This window comes from Pecten maximus, chromosome 12 (assembly GCF_902652985.1).
Source record: "Pecten maximus chromosome 12, xPecMax1.1, whole genome shotgun sequence".
Classification (NCBI taxonomy): Eukaryota; Metazoa; Mollusca; class Bivalvia; order Pectinida; family Pectinidae; genus Pecten; species Pecten maximus.
The window spans coordinates 27,504,887-27,525,412 of record NC_047026.1 but is presented as its reverse complement, the minus strand read 5'-3'; the positions used below and the strand labels follow the sequence as shown (position 1 = coordinate 27,525,412).

The following is a 20,526-nucleotide window of genomic DNA, read 5'->3' as shown; positions in this document are numbered from 1 at the left end:
AGTTTGGTGTTACCATTGCCAGGTAAACAAGAGATTCATTAGCCAGTTTGGTGTTACCATTGCCAGGTAAACAAGAGATTCATTAGCCAGTTTGGTGTTACCATTGCCAGGTAAACAAGAGATTCATTAGCCAGTTTGGTGTTACTATAGCCAGGTAAACGAGATTCATTAGCCAGTTTGGTGTTACCGTTGCCAGGTAAACGAGATTCATTAGCCAGTTTGGTGTTACCATTGCCAGGTAAACGAGATTCATTAGCCAGTTTGGTGTTACCATAGCCAGGTAAATGAAACTAGGATTGAGGAATAAGACAGGACATATATCCTAGTAGACTCAGAACAACTTTATCTGATGTTTCAAAGAATGACAGAAGGAATGAAGAGAAGATCTGTGATTGTCTACTAACTTGATTGAAGCCCTTTCTTACGCTTTCCTGAAAATGATAGAGTATTCTACCTGACTGGAATAGTAACATGATGTTGTACAACGATATATCAAATGAGAATTATATGGGAAATGTGTTTTGATCTTCCATACATTACAAATAATCCTAGTTAAATAAGTATAAATAAAAATCTTATCTTAAAGAAAATATTCTTAATTTCCATCCAAACAATATACATGTATATATATCAACTGTGTTGTGTAAGAATGTTGTATTTTACATTGTAATACAGTGTTTGTATACCTGTTACATAATTATAATTATGCATATGCAGGTATAAGCCATAAAATTTGTTTATCTGAATAATTTGCCATTACAGCAAAAACATTGGCCGACAGATTTCTAGTAAGGCTGAACTTTATTATAGATGTTCTTTTTCTATTTCATCCTCTGTCCTAATTTCATGAACGATTTATCCTCTGAAAGCACACATATATAATCTCACTTCAATTGCGAATTCTTAGCATATATTTTCTTGAACCAGTAAGCAACAAATACCAGAAACAACACAAGCCAAAGAACACAAGACTTCCACCAAGCAAATAGGTAGTTATTGGGAAATTATTTTTTACTAAAATTTTCTTCTAGAAATGTAACAGTTTTGAGGTTCCAAGTTCAAATATTTCCACAAAAAATCACCAAATAAAGAGAGACCTAAATATTCACTTTTTGATGTTAGTAAATCGTTTAACTTCATTAGTTTATCATTTTATAAAAGTTCAGTTTTTGCAAGATTAACTATTTTTTGTGAATCAGAAAACTTTTTTTGTGACAGGAACATTTCTAATACAAAAAATGAAAACATTTTCAGCAGAATAATGTAACAAATAAACAGGTTTTGTTGATATAAGATGACAAATCCTTTTCAATGGATTTCTGAGATTAATGCTGTTAATGTTAAAATATCAATTAGTAATCCTATACCCCTACCCCTCGATTAATGTTCTTTATCATCGATACAATGTCATTATTACATTGTTTCCCTCACAGCTACAAACTACACAGACATAACCTTCTGTAATACAATGGTACATTTCATGTATATATATATGTATGATGGACTACTACACAAGTTTAACTGTCAGGTTTATCATCTAGATTAATGTTATAAGAATAGCTAGCTTAAGAAAGCATGCAGGAATTATCATGATAAATATCTGAGTTTTAAGAAAACGTTAATCTGATTTACATGGTATATATGATGATGAAATGAAAGTTTACACAGAAATGAATGAAAATAGAAATGAATTTGATACAACTGCAAAGTCATGCATTTAGAAAAAATTTACTGCAGTCAGAAGGAAAAGAAACAATTAATTACTAAGACCATGCTTAGATCTAGTCACAGGAAAGTCACCTCTGAAGACAAAGCATGCAAAGATAAAAGGTCCACAAAATATCCGAGTAACAGCGCTGTTAAAACTCATCTTAATAAGAGAACCATAGACTGTTACAAAATCAGTTCCTAGTCTCAAGTTATTCCATAGATAAAACAACTTGCTGCCACGTGCATGAAATTAAAATTTAAGTAACCAGAGATTTCTGTAAGAAAATATAAAATTCTCCCGGAAAAATATTTAAACTGATCTTGAATCTTAATAAAAAATGTACAATAAAATGAAAAACAAAATATTTTTTAATCAGCTATTTCAATTTTCTTTAAATTACAGTAAAAGCCCACTTACTCGAACTCACCATCACTCGAATACCCCCTAGAAACTTTTCACTTGGTCCCAACTGCATCCTTATATATTCTTTTTAGGTAAACTTTTGCATTTTTGGACATGCATGTCATTTCTAGCAATTGGATGACTACAGCCTAGATCTAAGTAAAATAATTAAATGTTTCAAATTTTTTGAATGTCTTCCTTTTCCATACTACATTTACTGTTATTTAAATCATTATGAATCAAGACAATTGGTGAAGTTTACTGTTAGACTACTAGGTACACTTTATATTGTACTTGGCAGCATAATTTACATTCAGATTATGTTTGTTGTAAATATATGGTCAGTTCCTTACCATCTAGGACTAACCTATCACAACTCAAATATTTCATATTCCTCAAACTATAGACATTATCCCTTGGAGTTCAAGTTAGCGCTGCTTTACTGTAATTAGGATTATAATTCAAATTTCTCTTAATTTTTCACAGAAGTCTCTGTTTATATTAGGATGAAACAGTGGTAGATCCTGGGTACCATCACATGTCCAGCTCAGATCATGGGAATTTCTTAACCATTGTGATCATTTGTTTTATGGATTTGGATGAACAAATATCAAATGTACTAGATCCCCCATGGATCCGCCACTGTGACAAATCTTTCTAAGAAATAAAAAGTTAAAAATAATTATGGAGTTTCTGTGGTTAACAACAACTGATTAACAACTAGCAAGCAAAGATATCTAAGTACAACAAGGAACGACTTTAAACCTGTGGTCCAGGTCTTCAGTTCCTGGTAACGCTTCATCAAGTCTTTCTGAAGTGATTTTACCTAGACAGAGACAAACAAATCTCAACAATATTCGTAAAAAATCAGTAAAACTCAGGGTATTTTCTTCATATCTTTTTTTTTCATATGGATGTTCAAACTGAAATAAAAACAAAATTTCCTCTTTCTTTTTTCCAAATATCCCTGGGGTCATCAATGTGTACCTCCAGTTTTTAATCAGTCCATTTGTTTATAACCTAGAGGATCTGGATTTAAATAATCATTTTACAATCATATTTTCATTTTTCATTGAACTGTTTATCAGTTTTGTATATGTTAAAGACAAGAAATAAGGAAAATCACATTACAACTATAAAACTTACTGAACATTATATATATGACACAGATATATAAGTATAGGCAATGGCTTGCAATTCAATACCAGCATATGACATACCGCTGAAAATAGATCACCGATTCTTACAAAATATACCCACGGTTTTCATTGTAGTGACTGAATCTTCCAATCCATATTACAAAATAAGATATTTCAACTAACATTTCTGCATATACATTGTATACATTTATAGAAAACAAATTGTAATTTTTAATATGACACTATTCAATTGTAATACAATGTACTATTTTATAATAATACTCTACTTTTGACAATGAAAACATAATAAACTTATTGGATCTTTGTGTTGGGTTTTTTTAACATAAAAACTAAATACAAATATACTGAATCGACAAAACAAAACTCCTATTCATAGTGTCAATTGTGGTTTTAAATATGTTTATGCAATCTGAAATAAAATAACAACCGACATTCATTAATTTATTAACTACTATAATACTCCCACACTATCATAACATATACACATACCACATCTAGTTCTCGTTTGGCAGCCTCCATTTCTTCCTGGGGTGTCCCCTTAGGCTGTTTCCGTCGCTCATGCATTTGTGAAGTGTGTTGTTTGATTCGCCTCTCTAATTCTCGAATACGAGCCGCTCTAAAAAACCGGGAATACCAATGCTTTCTTAGATGTGTTTTACAAGATAGGTACCAATTATCATCTGATGTTATAAAATTAAGGTATGTTATCATACAAGATACCAATTATCATCTGATGTTATTAAACTTAGGTATGTTATACAGGATAGATACCAATTATCATCTGATGTTATTAACTTAGGTATGTTATACAGGATAGATACCAATTATCATCTGATGTTATTAACTTAGGTATGTTATCATACAGGATAGATACCAATTATCATCTGATGTTATTAACTTAGGTGTGTTATCATACAGGATAGATACCAATTATCATCTGATGTTATTAACTTAGGTGTGTTATCATACAGGATAGATACCAATTATCATCTGATGTTATCAAACTTAGGTGTGTTATCATACAGGATAGATACCAATTATCATCTGATGTTATTAAACTTAGGTGTGTTATCATACAGGATAGATACCAGTTATCATCTGATGTTATCAAACTTAGGTATGTTATACAGGATAGATACCAATTATCATCTGATGTTATTAACTTAGGTATGTTATCATACAGGATAGATACCAATTATCATCTGATGTTATGATCAAACTTAGGTATGTTATACATGATAGATACCAATTATCATCTGATGTTATTAACTTAGGTATGTTATACAGGATAGATACCAATTATCATCTGATGTTATTAACTTAGGTATGTTATACAGGATAGATACCAATTATCATCTGATGTTATTAAACTTAGGTATGTTATCATACAGGATAGATACCAATTATCATCTGATGTTATTAAACTTAGGTATGTTATCATACAGGATACCAATTATCATCTGATGTTATTAAACTTAGGTATGTTATCATACAGAATAGATACCAATTATCATCTGAGGTTCTAAAATGTTTTTAAAATCATCCATACAGATGCATATAATTTTAAGTATCACATATGAATTATATGAAATAAACTCACTTTTCATCCTCAATTTTCTGTCTGCTGGTAGGAGATAAGGTTCTCCTAATTCGCTCATGAGCATTTTTAACATCTTGCTGTAAGTAAAGATACCAAAGGTCTACAAATGTTTAACAAAATAAATACAAGCTTTCAAAATATGAATACTTATTTGCCACAAAAACCAATCTACATTTGGAATATAGTCTTACTTTAATTCTCTCTTCATTAGTTGGTATCTTCATATGGTTTTTATCAACATCAAAAGGAGCTTTTTCCACAGGGTCAACAAAATCTGAAAATAGACATAACAATATTTACTTCTCATTTGTACTATGAGAAGAGGAGGAAATGAGGTAATTATTCATTATTTCATTAAATCTGTTTTAAAAGTGATTTTCTATATGAATTAATGCTTTCATTTCATGCATGATGTTAAAGAATAACTTGGAAACCATTGATTGTTTCAACCTTATTGCAGTGATTAATTCCTCCTGGGAGGTACACCTATGGATTTATGATAGCTGAAATTCCCCAGGGTAAAATCTATATCTGTTCAGTGATTTTTTTTACCTTTATTTTTTGGGGAATGGGGCCAGGCCCTTTGAAGAAATTTAGAATAGCCAAAGGAAACATTTACTCAATAATTAGTAATGAGAAAGCTACAATATTAAATGTACAACATGAGGTGGATTATCAAGTGACTGGATTTTGGTGCACTTGAACAGAACACAATTGGTCACAGTTTTTAATGGGAATTTTTGTATTACAATTCTTTTGAAGTTTTGAAAAATCTAAATATCACAGATCAAAATTTGATGGGAATATTAATCCAAACATGTAAATTCAAAGTGCACTTGTATTTCTAATTAGTATGAACAAAATCTGTCAAAAAACTTGGGATAAAGCACTTTATTACATTTTTACCAATGACATATCAAAAATTATTCATTCTATAAAAGTGATATTTTTCACTAGTGAAAAAGAGAAATATATCATATTTTTCACTAGTGAAAAATATCACTTTTGCTGATTTGACCAATCAAATTAATGATAAGAAAATACCAAAATAATTGACCAATCAGAAAGCCCGACATATATGTCAGCACCTGGACAGGGGAAACTACTTTTTTTGTTTACATATTATCGCTGTAGGCCTAGTTAGCATACGGGGTAGGGTTTTCGTTGATAAAAAATGTAATAAACAGAATATCTAACAGTGTCTTCAGTAATACCAAATATATTTCACTCGTGTGGCTAATATTTTGATATTTTTCACTCGTGCTACGCACTCGTGAAAAATATCAAAATATTAGCCCCACTCGTAAAATATATTTGGTATTACTGAAGACACTGTTAGATATCCTCTATTTATTGATTTAGTCAATCAGACATTATAGTAATGGTTAGCCATGTTGGATTTGGATATACAAGTAATGTGTTATTTACCAGATTCACTACCCAGAATCAGGTCACAGGACTTAATCCAGCAAAGGTAATCACTGTCAATCAGAAGTGACCCAAATAACCAGATGCAGATATGTAGGATTTAGTTCCTAGTTCCTAGTGATATGAGGTCAATATGTTACCATATATATAAACCATTTAAATGTACCATCAACATCACCACACACAGGTCAGCAAGATTTCTATAGTACATTCATAGCTACATTATGTTTTTCTGTTTTTAATGATAATGACCCTGATTTTGACTTTGAATACTTGTTGAATGGATTGTGACCCTGACCTTGCCTTTTGTAACTCATTATCATACGATGACCCTGACCTTGCCTTTTGTAACTCATTATCATAAAATGACCCTGACCTTGCCTTTTGAACTCATTATTATACCATGACCTTTACCTTGCCTTTTGAACTCATTATTATACCATGACCCTGACCTTGCCTTTTGTAACTCATTATCATACGATGACCCTGACCTTGCCTTTTGTAACTCATTATCATAAAATGACCCTGACCTTGCCTTTTGAACTCATTATCATACGATGACCCTGACCTTGCCTTTTGTAACTCATTATTATACAATGACCCTGACCTTGCCTTTTGAAACTCATTATCATAAAATGACCCTGACCTTGCCTTTTGTAACTCACTATTAAACAGTGTTTCTGCTCTTCAGACTTTTTTTGCAAATCTACGAAATTTAACATTCAGCTATTCTGATTCTGAGATAATCTTTGGAAATTAAAATATTTGCGAGACAGACAAATAAAAAACCATTTTTACTATAATCATGGCGGCCTCTCCATCTCTAGTTAGTCAGTTACTGGTTTACAAACCTACATGACTTTCCCCATTGCCAGGTTTGTCTCACCGACTTTACTAAATACTGAAATACTGTTTTACAAAACTCATATTTTTAGTCCAAAATGTCATGTTTCTAAACATCAGATTAACAAACTTCCTTTACCCTTGGTTCCACGACGTAAACTGTCAAAATATCGCTTTTGTTGTAGTTTCTTTGTTTCATGGCGCCACTCTTTCAATAATTCTTCATCTCTGAAAAAGAAAATTGTGTTTAAATTTGAATTTCAGTATAACTGATAGTTGACTATGGAATCATGAATATCAAAATTAATATTAGATATTATACTACTGTGACATCACAAGCACAGGGACAGGAAGTAAAATATGATTATGTTAGATTTCGATATATCAGACTGATAAAAAGCTGTTTTCACAAATGTTAACATAAATACAGTAAAACCAACAGCTTCCTGTTATCATCAGGGTATGACATTGTAGTCGGATGTTTTCCTCCGCTTACTTTCTCCTTTGTATAATGGCATCTGTTTTCTCACGAAGTTCTTTCACTTTGGCAATTTTGCGTTCCTCATTCATTTTAAATGTTATGTACTCGGAAGGCGGCGGTTCCGGGTAGGGATTGACCTTCCACGACAGTACACTATTGGAGGCCGAGGTTCGTCTGTAAAACATATATCCATCATTAGAAGAAGACAATATCATATAACTCATTAATTTACAATGAAATCATCAAACTCATCATACCTGTCTTTTCGACAATGTCCACAAATTTTAGAGTTACTGTAATGTCAATTATAAAACTTGTGAATTATGTGAAACCCAGAGTATAACTGTGGCACTGTTGATACTGACATGCTTGTGCTACGGTTTGGATTTGACCTGTCAGCATTATAAAGTCTGGCTGATATGAACAGTATCATTAAGTAATAAATAGTCATCATCTTATGGGCTTATAAATATAAACATATATACATGTATAGTAATATTTTTAAAAACATAATAAAGGCAACATGCATATTTTTTGTGTGTATTCAGTAAGCACCCCCTGACAAGAATGTGAATAAACAATCAAGAATTAAATGTAATCATATATGCCTGTCCCTCTTTGTCTATTTCCTTTATAATGTAATGGTTTAAGTAACAAAACTCCAAAATTCACTAAAATTTCAGTATATTTTCCAATATATAATATAACTATCAGTCTTTCACAGCTTTCTAGAAATATAACATTCTGACAACAGAAATACTGAACTTTCATTTTTAACTCCACAAACTGCTTCTAACATAGACCAGGTTTTACCAAACTGATCAACCTGTATCTACGTTTTGTTACTTAACTACTTGTTAAAGTGATCCAGTATCTGTACCTACATTTTGTAACTGAACTAAAAGTGATCCAGTATCTGTACCTACATTTTGTAACTGAACTAAAAGTGATCCAGTATCTGTACCTACATTTTGTAACTGAACTAAAAGTGATCCAGTATCTGTACCAACATTTTGTAACTGAACTAAAAGTGATCCAGTATCTGTACCTACATTTTGTAACTGAACTAAAAGTGATCCAGTATCTGTACCTACATTTTGTAACTGAACTAAAAGTGATCCAGTATCTGTACCTACATTTTGTAACTGAACTAAAAGTGATCCAGTATCTGTACCTACATTTTGTAACTGAACTAAAAGTGATTCAGTATCTGTACCTACATTTTGTAACTGAACTAAAAGTGATCCAGTATCTGTACCTACATTTTGTAACTGAACTAAAAGTGATCCAGTATCTGTACCAACATTTTGTAACTGAACTAAAAGTGATCCAGTATCTGTACCTACATTTTGTAACTGAACTAAAAGTGATCCAGTATATATCTGTACCTACATTTTGTAACTGAACTAAAAGTGATCCAGTATCTGTACCTACATTTTGTAACTGAACTAAAAGTGATCCAGTATCTGTACCTACATTTTGTAACTGAACTAAAAGTGATCCAGTATCTGTACCTACATTTTGTAACTGAACTAAAAGTGATCCAGTATCTGTACCTACATTTTGTAACTGAACTAAAAGTGATCCAGTATCTGTACCTACATTTTGTAACTGAACTAAAAGTGATCCAGTATCTGTACCTACATTTTGTAACTGAACTAAAAGTGATCCAGTATCTGAACCTACATTTTGTAACTGAACTAAAAGTGATCCAGTATCTGTACCTACATTTTGTAACTGAACTAAAAGTGATCCAGTATCTGTACCTACAGTTTGTAACTGAACTAAAAGTGATCCAGTATCTGTACCTACATTTTGTAACTGAACTAAAAGTGATCCAGTATCTGTACCAACATTTTGTAACTGAACTAAAAGTGATCCAGTATCTGTACCTACATTTTGTAACTGAACTAAAAGTGATCCAGTATCTGTACCTACATTTTGTAACTGAACTAAAAGTGATCCAGTATCTGTACCTACATTTTGTAACTGAACTAAAAGTGATCCAGTATCTGTACCTACATTTTGTAACTGAACTAATATATATAAGTGAAGCCTAACATTTATCCAAAAATCTTTAACATTGTACATCATCATATCTCTTTGAGAAGATACATCAATATACACACAGGTAACATTACATATATCAGCTGTACAATAAATCTGTCACCACCCTCAACCTCCTGTCACCCGATACTTATACAGACAATACATTTGTATGTCACCCGATACTTATACAGACAATACATATGTATGTCACCCGATACTTATACAGACAATACATTTGTATGTCACCCGATACTTATACAGACAATACATATGTATGTCACCCGATACTTATACAGACAATACATATGTATGTCACCCGATACTTATACAGACAATACATATGTATGTCACCCGATACTTATACAGACAATACATATGTATGTCACCCGATACTTATACAGACAATACATATGTATGTCACCCGATACTTATACAGACAATACATATGTATGTCACCTCGATACTTATACAGACAATACATATGTATGTCACCCGATACTTATACAGACAATACATATGTATGTCACCCGATACTTATACAGACAATACATATGTATGTCACCCGATACTTATACAGACAATACATATGTATGTCACCCGATACTTATACAGACAATACATATGTATGTCACCCGATACTTATACAGACAATACATATGTATGTCACTCGATACTTATACAGACAATACATTTGTACAACAATTCCTGTTACTTAGGTCTGTACACACAAAAGCAGCACACCCACCATCTTAAATCAATATTTTAAAACAATATGACACCGGACAAATTGTTATGCAAGACAATAACTTGTGCTATTAAATTATGTAGGAATCCATCTCTGAATTATTTCCCTTCAATTTAGAAGCTGTAGTGGATACTTGAACAGTTTAAATATCATAATTTTTAATATCCGAGGACAAATTACATCAGAGAAAATTTTGGAATTCTAAAACATACATGAGATCTATTTACTCCACTGTTCACTGGAATCAGTGTTTCATTTATGTTGGTGATCAAAAAATCTCTGGTAAAGTTCTATATAATTAGAGTACTTCTGAATCAGGCCATGTTCCAGCAATCATTGTTTAGGTTTTGGCAAATAACTTTGACTTATATATATATATATATCTGCCAAAAAAGAAAAATAGGGAGGGGGATTCTTTGGTGGACAACTTCCTGATACAAAGACCTAAACTATTCATGTATGATACAACTGTTCATGTCCTGTATAGACTAGTTAAGGTGAAATATTTCTGAGAGATCCTAGTACTGAAGTACCATATACATGTACATGTACATACACCCAATACCCACAGATATAGCCTGCTTACCCACCGGCTTTTACAGGTGCAGACCTGAAACGTTTACATGATTGATTCACCAAAGGAGAACAATACTACTATAACAATTTAACACCAGTATTATAAAATTCCTATCGTATCAATAATACTATAACAATTTAACACCAGTATTATAAAATTCCTATCGTATCACAAACAAAATGTAATAACTGAATGACATGATGGCTGGGGACTGAATCCCAGCTTATTAATTAGATTAAATAAATTGTAACCTGAAAATGGATGGGATCCCAACCCCAAAATGCTTATTGCTGAGCATGAAGAGATGACTACAATTATGCTATTATGAAATATGACATGCCCTCTCATCCATGGTCCTGCAGCCAGTCTCTGGCCGAGTCTGGGAATTTGGTTCCCATGCAGGTCTGACACAGGTATAATCTTAGAAAAATTTGAGATTCTACATCCTATAACCAATCAAATGTACAAATAACATATATAACAGTACTTCATCGCAATAATGTCACAAACATAAAGTATATTAATGATTTATACATTGATATTACTTATCTCACATTTTATGTACATGGTGCTTCATCTTTATAAAAAACATTATTTATATTCATATGACAAATAGTTCATATCAATTCCTTTATTGTGTTACAATGACATTATCTCTGATAAAACATCGAAATATTACAAAAACTGAAATTAATGTTAAAAACATGATTCGCCCCTTAATTTGATTTAATATTCATTCTAGGCAAAACACTTCAGTTCATGCAGCAGCAATAGTTAGTGATGGCCATGAAAATGGGCTTATATAAATAATCATGAAAATGTTTTTGATAATGGGAATATATATGATACAAGCTCATTTAACTCTGAAAACATATAGCAGAGATACTGTACAAACTTGTCAGCTCCAAACCATTGACATTAGTAAAACCTGCAGTCATCGTCTACCTTACATGCATGCATTTGTTTCATTTCCATGCATTACTGAAACCCTATCTAGTAAGAAAAAGATTTTAAAATTAGAAACCTACTCTGATTGAAATCTGAAAATTACACTGTGATGCATACTAGCAGAGTTAATTAGGCTAGAAAACTAGGAATTATTAAACACTAAGTTATGTAAATGTAGAAATTATATACATGTTTAATTGTGAATGTAAAAGAACTAAAAACTGCCTACAGGCTTACCTTGTTTGCTAGATATATTATATTTGACTTTGTGGGACAGAATAGAGTTATATAATGGTATATTATATCAAAGAAACTACAAATGATAACACATTTTTCACTGAGAAGATAACTTCTTATATATTTGGATTAAACACTTTTAATATGAAATATAATTATTTTGTAATCAATAATATATTATCCCACTTACTCTAAGTTAATTGAAAAACACCTGATGGGTTAAGTTATAATTATAAAACATCAAAACAACACCAAATAACCAGCAGATGTTGTCCATTCATCTTACACAGAATTTAATTTGGCCCTCATTCGTCTGCTACCTCTATATGAACTGCGGTCACTTAAAAGGGGCAGTCTAAAATACAACAACATACATTGACTTCTGGGGTCTGCATGTCTGTTAGTTGAATCGATGATTAAATCAAAATACTCTTTTAACCTCTTAGACTTAAATTGCTATTTAATTCTTCAACCAGTAGTACACATCTTACAAGGTGACAATCCGCATATACATTATATATGTTAGCATCACTCAGTATGGGTCAGGATATAGTTCACATAGTTTGAAATAATTTGAAGTCTATCCTTCCGAACTTATAGATAACTGTCCAATAGGAACAGGACAAGATAAATCATAAATAATGAAAATGCTTTCAAAGGACAGCATACATATATTTTCTATTTTCTCTATATCTTGATGAAGCTAAATCTACAGGTATTCATGATGATCACATACCCGGTTCTTTAGATCTATACTCTTGAGGTCCTGTTGGTGTAGTCTACAGGTAATTACAGTAGGGGTTCGTTAAGAGTACCTGTTGGTATTGTCTACAGGTAATTACAGTAGGGGTCTGTTAGAGTACCTGTTGGTATTGTCTACAGATAATTACAGTAGGGGTTCGTTAAGAGTACCTGTTGCTATTGTCTACAGGTAATTACAGTAGGGGTCTGTTAGAGTACCTGTTGGTATTGTCTACAGGTAATTACAGTAGGGGTTCGTTAAGAGTACCTGTTGGTATTGTCTACAGGTAATTACAGTAGGGGTCTGTTAGAGTACCTGTTGGTATTGTCTACAGATAATTACAGTAGGGGTTCGTTAAGAGTACCTGTTGGTATTGTCTACAGGTAATTACAGTAGGGGTCTGTTAGCGTACCTGTTGGTATTGTCTACAGGTAATTACAGTAGGGGTTCGTTAGAGTACCTGTTGGTATTGTCTACAGGTAATTACAGTAGGAGTTCATTAGAGTAATGGTTGGTATTGTCTACAGGTAATCACAGTAGGGGTTCATTTGAGTACCTGTTGGTATTGTCTACAGGTAATTACAGTAGGGGTTCGTTAAGAGTACCTGTTGATGCAGTGTCTACAGGAAACAAAGCTGTGAGTACGTCTGATGATGTTATTACTGAACTGGGGGTAGGCTGTTAGATCCTTCCGGACTAGTTGGTAACTACATGAAGGACAAGTCACAGGAAAACAAGAGAATGAAAGACAGGAGAAAAAGAAGGAAGAAAATGAAAAATAAATATAAAGAAAACATAATCCTGAAGAAGAAAAAAATAGTATAAAAGTATAATGTTAAAAACTCCTTTTGACTCCTTACTGTTCAAATTAGATATGAACAGAAGCTAAAGAGTGAAGTATGAAAGGGTGATACTCATTTTGAAAAAGTTTTTATAACAACACAACTTGAGGAAATACAGTCCTCCACCAGATGTTTATACACCAATTTGTGTTGTAACTCATTCTGCACACCAATTGTTTGACAGATACACTGCATTCATATTGCAGTTGATCATGATATTAATTTAATGTGAGTTAATCCAGAAACATCACTGATCTCTTACTAATGATATAAAAAGTATAATGTAAGTGAACCCCAAGTAAGATGAACTTATGCCAAGTGAGAAGTTCCAGTGACAAGAAGAGCAGTATATATAGGTCAGGCCAAAACAATGTATTCTTTTAAATTTTAATGTAGGTCAAAAATTAAAATGTAAGTGAGAGTGACCTAATTTGATACATGACACACTGCTTAACCTAAGTGAACCCATGACCCAAGCATAAAGCTTCAGTGACAGTTAGTATAGGAAATAGAGCCAGACAAACTTTTGCTTTGATATAGCTATATATAGGTCAAAGGTCAAAATGACCTACTTTTGGTACATGACACACTGCCTCATCTAGGTGAGCCCATGACCCAAGCATGAGATTCCTGTGACAAATAGTGTTGGACATAGAGCCAGGACAAAGTTTTTATCTGATGTAGGTCAAAGGTCAAAACATAAGTCTGTGACCACCGTAAGAGAACTAAAAATTATCACATTCAAGAAGAAGAGTTGCAGTTAAAAATCATTTAAAAAAAAACCTAAAATAAGTATAAAGAGTAGAAAAAATACCAACAAAATTATATCTGTTAACTATTACACAGCTAGTTAGGACTACTGTCTATAACCAAATGTGACGACAGACTGTAATCAGAGTACCTGTTGGTATTGTCTACAGGTAATTACAGTAGGGGTTCATTAAGAGTACCTGTTGGTATTGTCTACAGGTAATTACAGTAGGGGTTCATTAAGAGTACCTGTTGGTATTGTCTACAGGTAATTACAGTAGGGGTTCATTAAGAGTACCTGTTGATGCAGTGTCTACAGGAAACAAAGCTGTGAGTGCGTCTGATGATGTTATTACTGAACTGGGGGTAGGCTGTTAGATCCTACCGGACTAGTTGGTAACTACATGAAGGACAAGTCACAGGAAAACAAGAGAATGAAAGAAAGACAGGAGAAAAAGAAGGAAGAAAATGAAAAATAAATATAAAGAAAACATAATCCTGAAGAAAAAATTAGTATAAAAATATAATGTTAAAAACTCCTTTTGACTCCTTACTGTTCAAATTAGATATGAACAGAAGCTAAAGAGTGAAGTATGAAAGGGTGATACTCATTTTGAAAAAGTTTTTATAACAACACAACTTGAGGAAATACAGTCCTCCACCAGATGTTTATACACCAATTTGTGTTGTAACTCTTTCTGCACACCAATTGTTTGACAGATACACTGCATTCATATTGCAGTTGATCATGATATTAATTTAATGTGAGTTAATCCAGAAACATCACTGATCTCTTACTAACGATATAAAAAGTCTAATGTAAGTGAACCCCAAGTAAGATGAACTTATGCCAAGTGAGACGTTTCAGTGACAAGAAGAGCAATATAGGCCAGCCCAAAACAATGTTTTCTTTTAAATTTTAATGTAGGTCAAAAATCAAAATGTAGGTGAGAGTGACCTAATTTGATACATGACACACTGCTTAACCTAAGTGAACCCATGACCCAAGCATAAAGCTTCAGTGACAGTTAGTATAGGAAATAGAGCCAGACAAACTTTTGCTTTGATATAGCTATATATAGGTCAAAGGTCAAAATGACCTACTTTTGGTACATGACACACTGCCTCATCTAGGTGAGCCCATGACCCAAGCATGAGATTCCTGTGACAAATAGTGTTGGACATAGAGCCAGGACAAAGTTTTTATCTGATGTAGGTCAAAGGTCAAAACATAAGTCTGTGACCACCGGAAGAGAACTAAAAATTATCACATTCAAGAAGAAGAGTTGCAGTTAAAAATCATTTAAAAAAAAAAAAAAATAAGTATAAAGAGTAGAAAAAATACCAACAAAATGTATCTGTTAACTATTACACAGCTAGTTAGGACTACTGTCTATAACCAAATGTGACGACAGACTGTAATCAGTAATCAGCAGTATATTAATTACAACGCCTGTATACCTATACCATCATGCTAGGTTTCAAAATGAATAAAAAAAATATTGACACTATTATTACCGCAACCATTTCCTTTGATAGCCAAGGCCAAGTTCTTGCCTGAAATGGTACATATATATATACCACAGAACTTCTTAATGTTCAAGGACTACCCCATTTATTCACTAGGAAAATGTGTAAGTTAGTCTTTAACAGGCACAGTAACTGTAACCTGAACATTAATTGCTCCAACATTCATGTATCCTAAGTGCTTGCTTTAGAATGCTAAATAGAAACAAAAACCTGTATATTTCAAGTGTGTGATTGCATGTAGACATGGCGATAGTGACAGATGACAGAATACCAATGAAAAATACACCCCACAACTGGGGATCTTTTAAAGTTGATAATCAATTACCACTGTAATATTTACACTGTAATTAGTGACAATCTACAAGATGTATTTAATAAATACCTGTCCACTGTCCCAGCTGCTCCAGCCTTCTTCAGCTTCTCCTTTTTCTCCTGTTTCATCTCTGTGTAGCTGACTGGACGATGCAGCTCTGCGGAATGTGGTACCACACCAAACATATCGGATGACTTTGTGGTTGTACTTTTAGTATCCTCCATTTTGCCAATGTGTTTACGTCGTGCATAGTTCCGCAGATCATCTTCGTCCTGCCAGTCGTCAGAACTAGAAGTTGATTCATTTTCAGCACCATTGTCACCTACAGCAAAATTCTTAAATATGTCATATACCAAAGAAATATAAAAAAAAACTTTCTCTGGCAAAGTGTGAAGTGTGAAATTAAGATATTCATATCAATATTTCAACCAATCAAGGTGTTAAAAAACTAAGCATTGTGTTGATATTTAGGGCATGTAAAATAAATTGTACATTCAGCATGGATAGGTTATCTCCTACCATGGTACTTGTCCTCCAGTAAGCCCAGGGGTCAACCCACAAACTGGGATTACTGCGGTCAGAACATTGATATATGTGTTGCCATTTCTACTGTATTAAAGGGCTCAGCTTATTACCAGACATTGAAGTACTGTCAAATCTGTCGAAAACCATAATCAATCATTACTTAAAATTGGTTGTCTGCAACCAACTGATGATCAGATAATAATTGCATCGGAACTTCCTCTTTATTATTTCTACTTTACATAGATTATAGTAGTACTGGTCAAATGCTACTGTAACTAGCTTTCTTTGTAATGAGACCATCTAGTAGTGTTTACCACGGCCAGAATAGAAATTGGGAAGGCTTACATTTTTTGGACACTGTTTTAATTGTGACAAAGTTGTCAAGCATTTATTTATTTATTTTTTTGTCATTGGTCCTTCTGTTTTCTTTAAGAAACCAAAATGTTGCCAAACTACTGACTTGATTTCCAACCCTGGTAGGTCAAATATCCTCGGTAGGTCTAATTTGGCCAACATCTTGATTTTCATAAAACGAAAGTACCAACATATATATGAGCCACGGGCAGCTTAACTACAATATCACTAAATCCGGAATTTTGACAAAAGTAAAATCATCACATCATTCTGAACATATTCACATCATGTTTTTAAAAGTTTTTCAAAATCTTATTCCACTTATAAATTATAAATTCACTGAAAGCAGTATTGATATTATGGGAACAATTTCCTGATTCACACTGCCTGACTATGGTCTGTGAAATGCTTGGGTTTGTTACATGCTTAAGAATGCTGGATATATAGCAAAAATCTTTGAAGTACAGCAATGAAAAATAAATTAAAGTAAATTCTGTTGTACTTATTGCTGAACTGATCATGAGATTCTAAAATCGATTGTTGTGAATCAGAAGGGTTACCAAGTGATTTTCATTTACAAATCAATCATCGTGTCATCACTATGGCATTGACTTACTGATAGAACTAGATATAGATATATGGCAGTCATGGTCATGCCAGAGGTATTTTAGTACAAGCTATATTAATAGAACTACCTAACTGCAATTGGATTGGGTGGGCTTATTAACAGGCATTGGCTTACTGACAGAAAATATGTATACAGTATAATCAAATATTAATGGATGTCACCACCGTCATGTCAAGTAATCTAAAAGTAACAGTTCAAGACTACCAAAGAAACTGTTGAGAGAAAAGTGGAATAAAAAGTTATTTTTGATCAGAGGAAATGAACACTTAAATGAGTGTGTGATTCACACATAACTTGTCTTAATAAAATGGATAAAAAAAATGATATAAGAATTTATCTGTGCAAAACCTATTTGGTTTTATTAAGATATATGTCAGAAGAATTTTTATCTGGTCTAATCAAGGACGAACTATTCCAATACGGAGGAGAAAACCTAATGATAACATTTGGTCCTGTAAATTATGTGATGAAGAAACACTACACACCACTTCCCCCATTCGTCATCTTTCCTGTTGACTTAGCATGTAGCATTTCTCGTAGAAACTGTAGGATAGCCGTGGTTCCTTTCTCCATCACTTCCTTTGGAGGAAACTCGATAGGGTTATTACTAATATTTAAGCCATTCAAACTTTTTATGAGACCTGTAAATAAAATAAAAATTAAGTTCTCATAATTTTCAATTATGTTTATATGACAGGCAAATGTTTTCAATTGCATTTTTATAAATGGTTATCATTTTAAAATAAAAATTTAAGAAGGAAGCGTTAAACCAGTAGTTAATTATTTTGAATCCACTCTTACACAGTTTTGAGAGTAACCTAGTTACTATATTATACTTATTGTAGTAGAGTTTAATTTCTCATACAGGTCCACTTTTCTACAGACAGATTTTGAACATTCTTCTATCCATCAGTACAGCAGAGCATAAACTTAGTGTCAGATTACGGGACAAACACATCCTCTATACTAATTTGTATACCATTATGGTTGTAAGCCATGTTACAGGAAAACTGCAGGTTTCAGATTTGCAAATTGTTCAGTTGTGTTTAACCAATATGTACTGCTGAGTATCATTTTTACTTTTAATTTTATTTTTTTTTTATTTTTTTATAAAAATATTTATAATAAACAATCATGACTTACCTAACTCTAAGGGTAAACTGCGAAGGCTATTACTCTCCAGGAGAAGAGAGCGTAGATGTTGATGGCGTCCTGTGTATACGCTAGGAAGGCGAAGGAGGTTATTCCGCCGTACATCCAACCACACAAGATTTGGCAACTTGTCAAAGAAGTCATCAGGTAAAGCTGATAATCCATTACCCTCCAAGTACAGGTACTGTACAGGCAAACAAAACTAAAACTTAATGAATGTGATTTATATTTCAAAAGAACACTGTAGATAGATGTGTGTCATGTTTTCAGTAAAATTAGATAGGTACATGTACCTAGTAGTAGTACCAGTCAAATCTTCTGATGTGGGTCAGATTCACAAAGATACCTGTACACAATTTTTGATAAAATATTTTGACAAAGATGACCATAGTGGATACAACTCATAATGAAAATATGCATGCTTAATCAGAATTAATGGATTTGAAATAAAGGAAATCTTATCACGGCAAAACCACTAAGATTCTTTATAATACTTCAGTATACATGGGAATAAAAACGATTTATGGATGCATGCAGCAGTGATGACCAAGAAAGATGGAGCAAGCCAACAAGAAAATTGCATCTCCACTTTTAGTTAGTCACGATATCCTTGACATCGGAATATGCATTCATGTACAGGTAAAATGGGAGAAATTGTTGTGATTGTTGAATCAAATTTTGGGAGGTTTCTAGCATAATGGACCCAAGAAAAGTGGCAATTTCTTTTTTACAGATCATCACTATTCAAGTGTCCAAAATAATTATTTTTTAGGGGGTGGCAAAAACCCACAAAATTTGTCAAAAGCTTAAAACTTAACTGGATTTTATACACAAAAATTCAAAATATCAGCAAAAGAGGTGTCTATACGGACGGAATAGAACACCTATACGGGACTAATCACTATAAATGGAAGTTTTGGGGTAAATAAATAGCCTATCTCATTTATCCATATATTTTTTTAAAGTACAGATGCCGGACAGAAGTATTCTGACAAACGCGTCGTAATATTTGCCACTAAATTTCGTGCGGCGCATAAAAATCCGGATAAATCCGGTTCGGAGGCTTGGTTTGCGTAATACTACACATCACCGGAAAGATGACGTCACGCGGAATGTTGTGGCGGTAAAAATAAATTGTGTCGTCTGCTGACGGAATCGCAGGAATTCACGGAAGTAACATGGGTCGTCGTGGCATCAGGCTTAAGAAAAGCGGTCGTAGCGATGATAGAAGGTGGGATAAAACAAACAATTGTTGCAGATAAGTTAGAAATACCAAAATCTACAGTTTCTGATATTTGGAAGCGATATGTGAGACGAGGAAACACTGAAAATACACATCGATGTGGAAGGACGCCATATTTGACAGATCGCGTCCAGAGAAGGCTCTTGAAAGTTGTTCGTGGAAATAGGAGAAAATCGTTGGATAAAGTAACAGCCGAATTAAATGACTACAGGAACATTGTAAATGATGTACAGGTTAGTAGTAAAACAATTAACCGGAATTTAAAA

The 20,526-nt window shown here is 33.0% G+C and overlaps 1 protein-coding gene across 6 annotated transcripts in view; it reads right to left on the bottom strand.

Moving 5' to 3' along the window:
- Positions 1-20,526, bottom strand: part of LOC117339197 (leucine-rich repeat-containing protein 27-like) — a 40,592-nt gene that overhangs the window by 18,230 nt on the left and 1,836 nt on the right. For 2 of the 6 annotated variants that reach the window (XM_033900654.1, XM_033900655.1), the window contains exons 2-11: positions 19,009-19,201; positions 18,351-18,506; positions 16,428-16,680; positions 13,529-13,630; positions 7,641-7,799; positions 7,284-7,372; positions 5,065-5,147; positions 4,874-4,950; positions 3,763-3,889; positions 2,879-2,939 (exon numbers count right to left, since the gene is read on the bottom strand). In XM_033900654.1, coding sequence (XP_033756545.1) covers positions 2,879-2,939; positions 3,763-3,889; positions 4,874-4,950; positions 5,065-5,147; positions 7,284-7,372; positions 7,641-7,799; positions 13,529-13,630; positions 16,428-16,680; positions 18,351-18,506; positions 19,009-19,201 — 1,300 coding nt within the window. Of the gene's footprint in view, positions 1-404; positions 432-2,878; positions 2,940-3,762; positions 3,890-4,873; positions 4,951-5,064; positions 5,148-7,283; positions 7,373-7,640; positions 7,800-13,528; positions 13,631-16,427; positions 16,681-18,350; positions 18,507-19,008; positions 19,202-20,526 lie in introns of all 6 variants that reach the window. The other 4 variants (XM_033900652.1, XM_033900658.1, XM_033900653.1 and 1 more) reach the window with 4 other exon arrangements.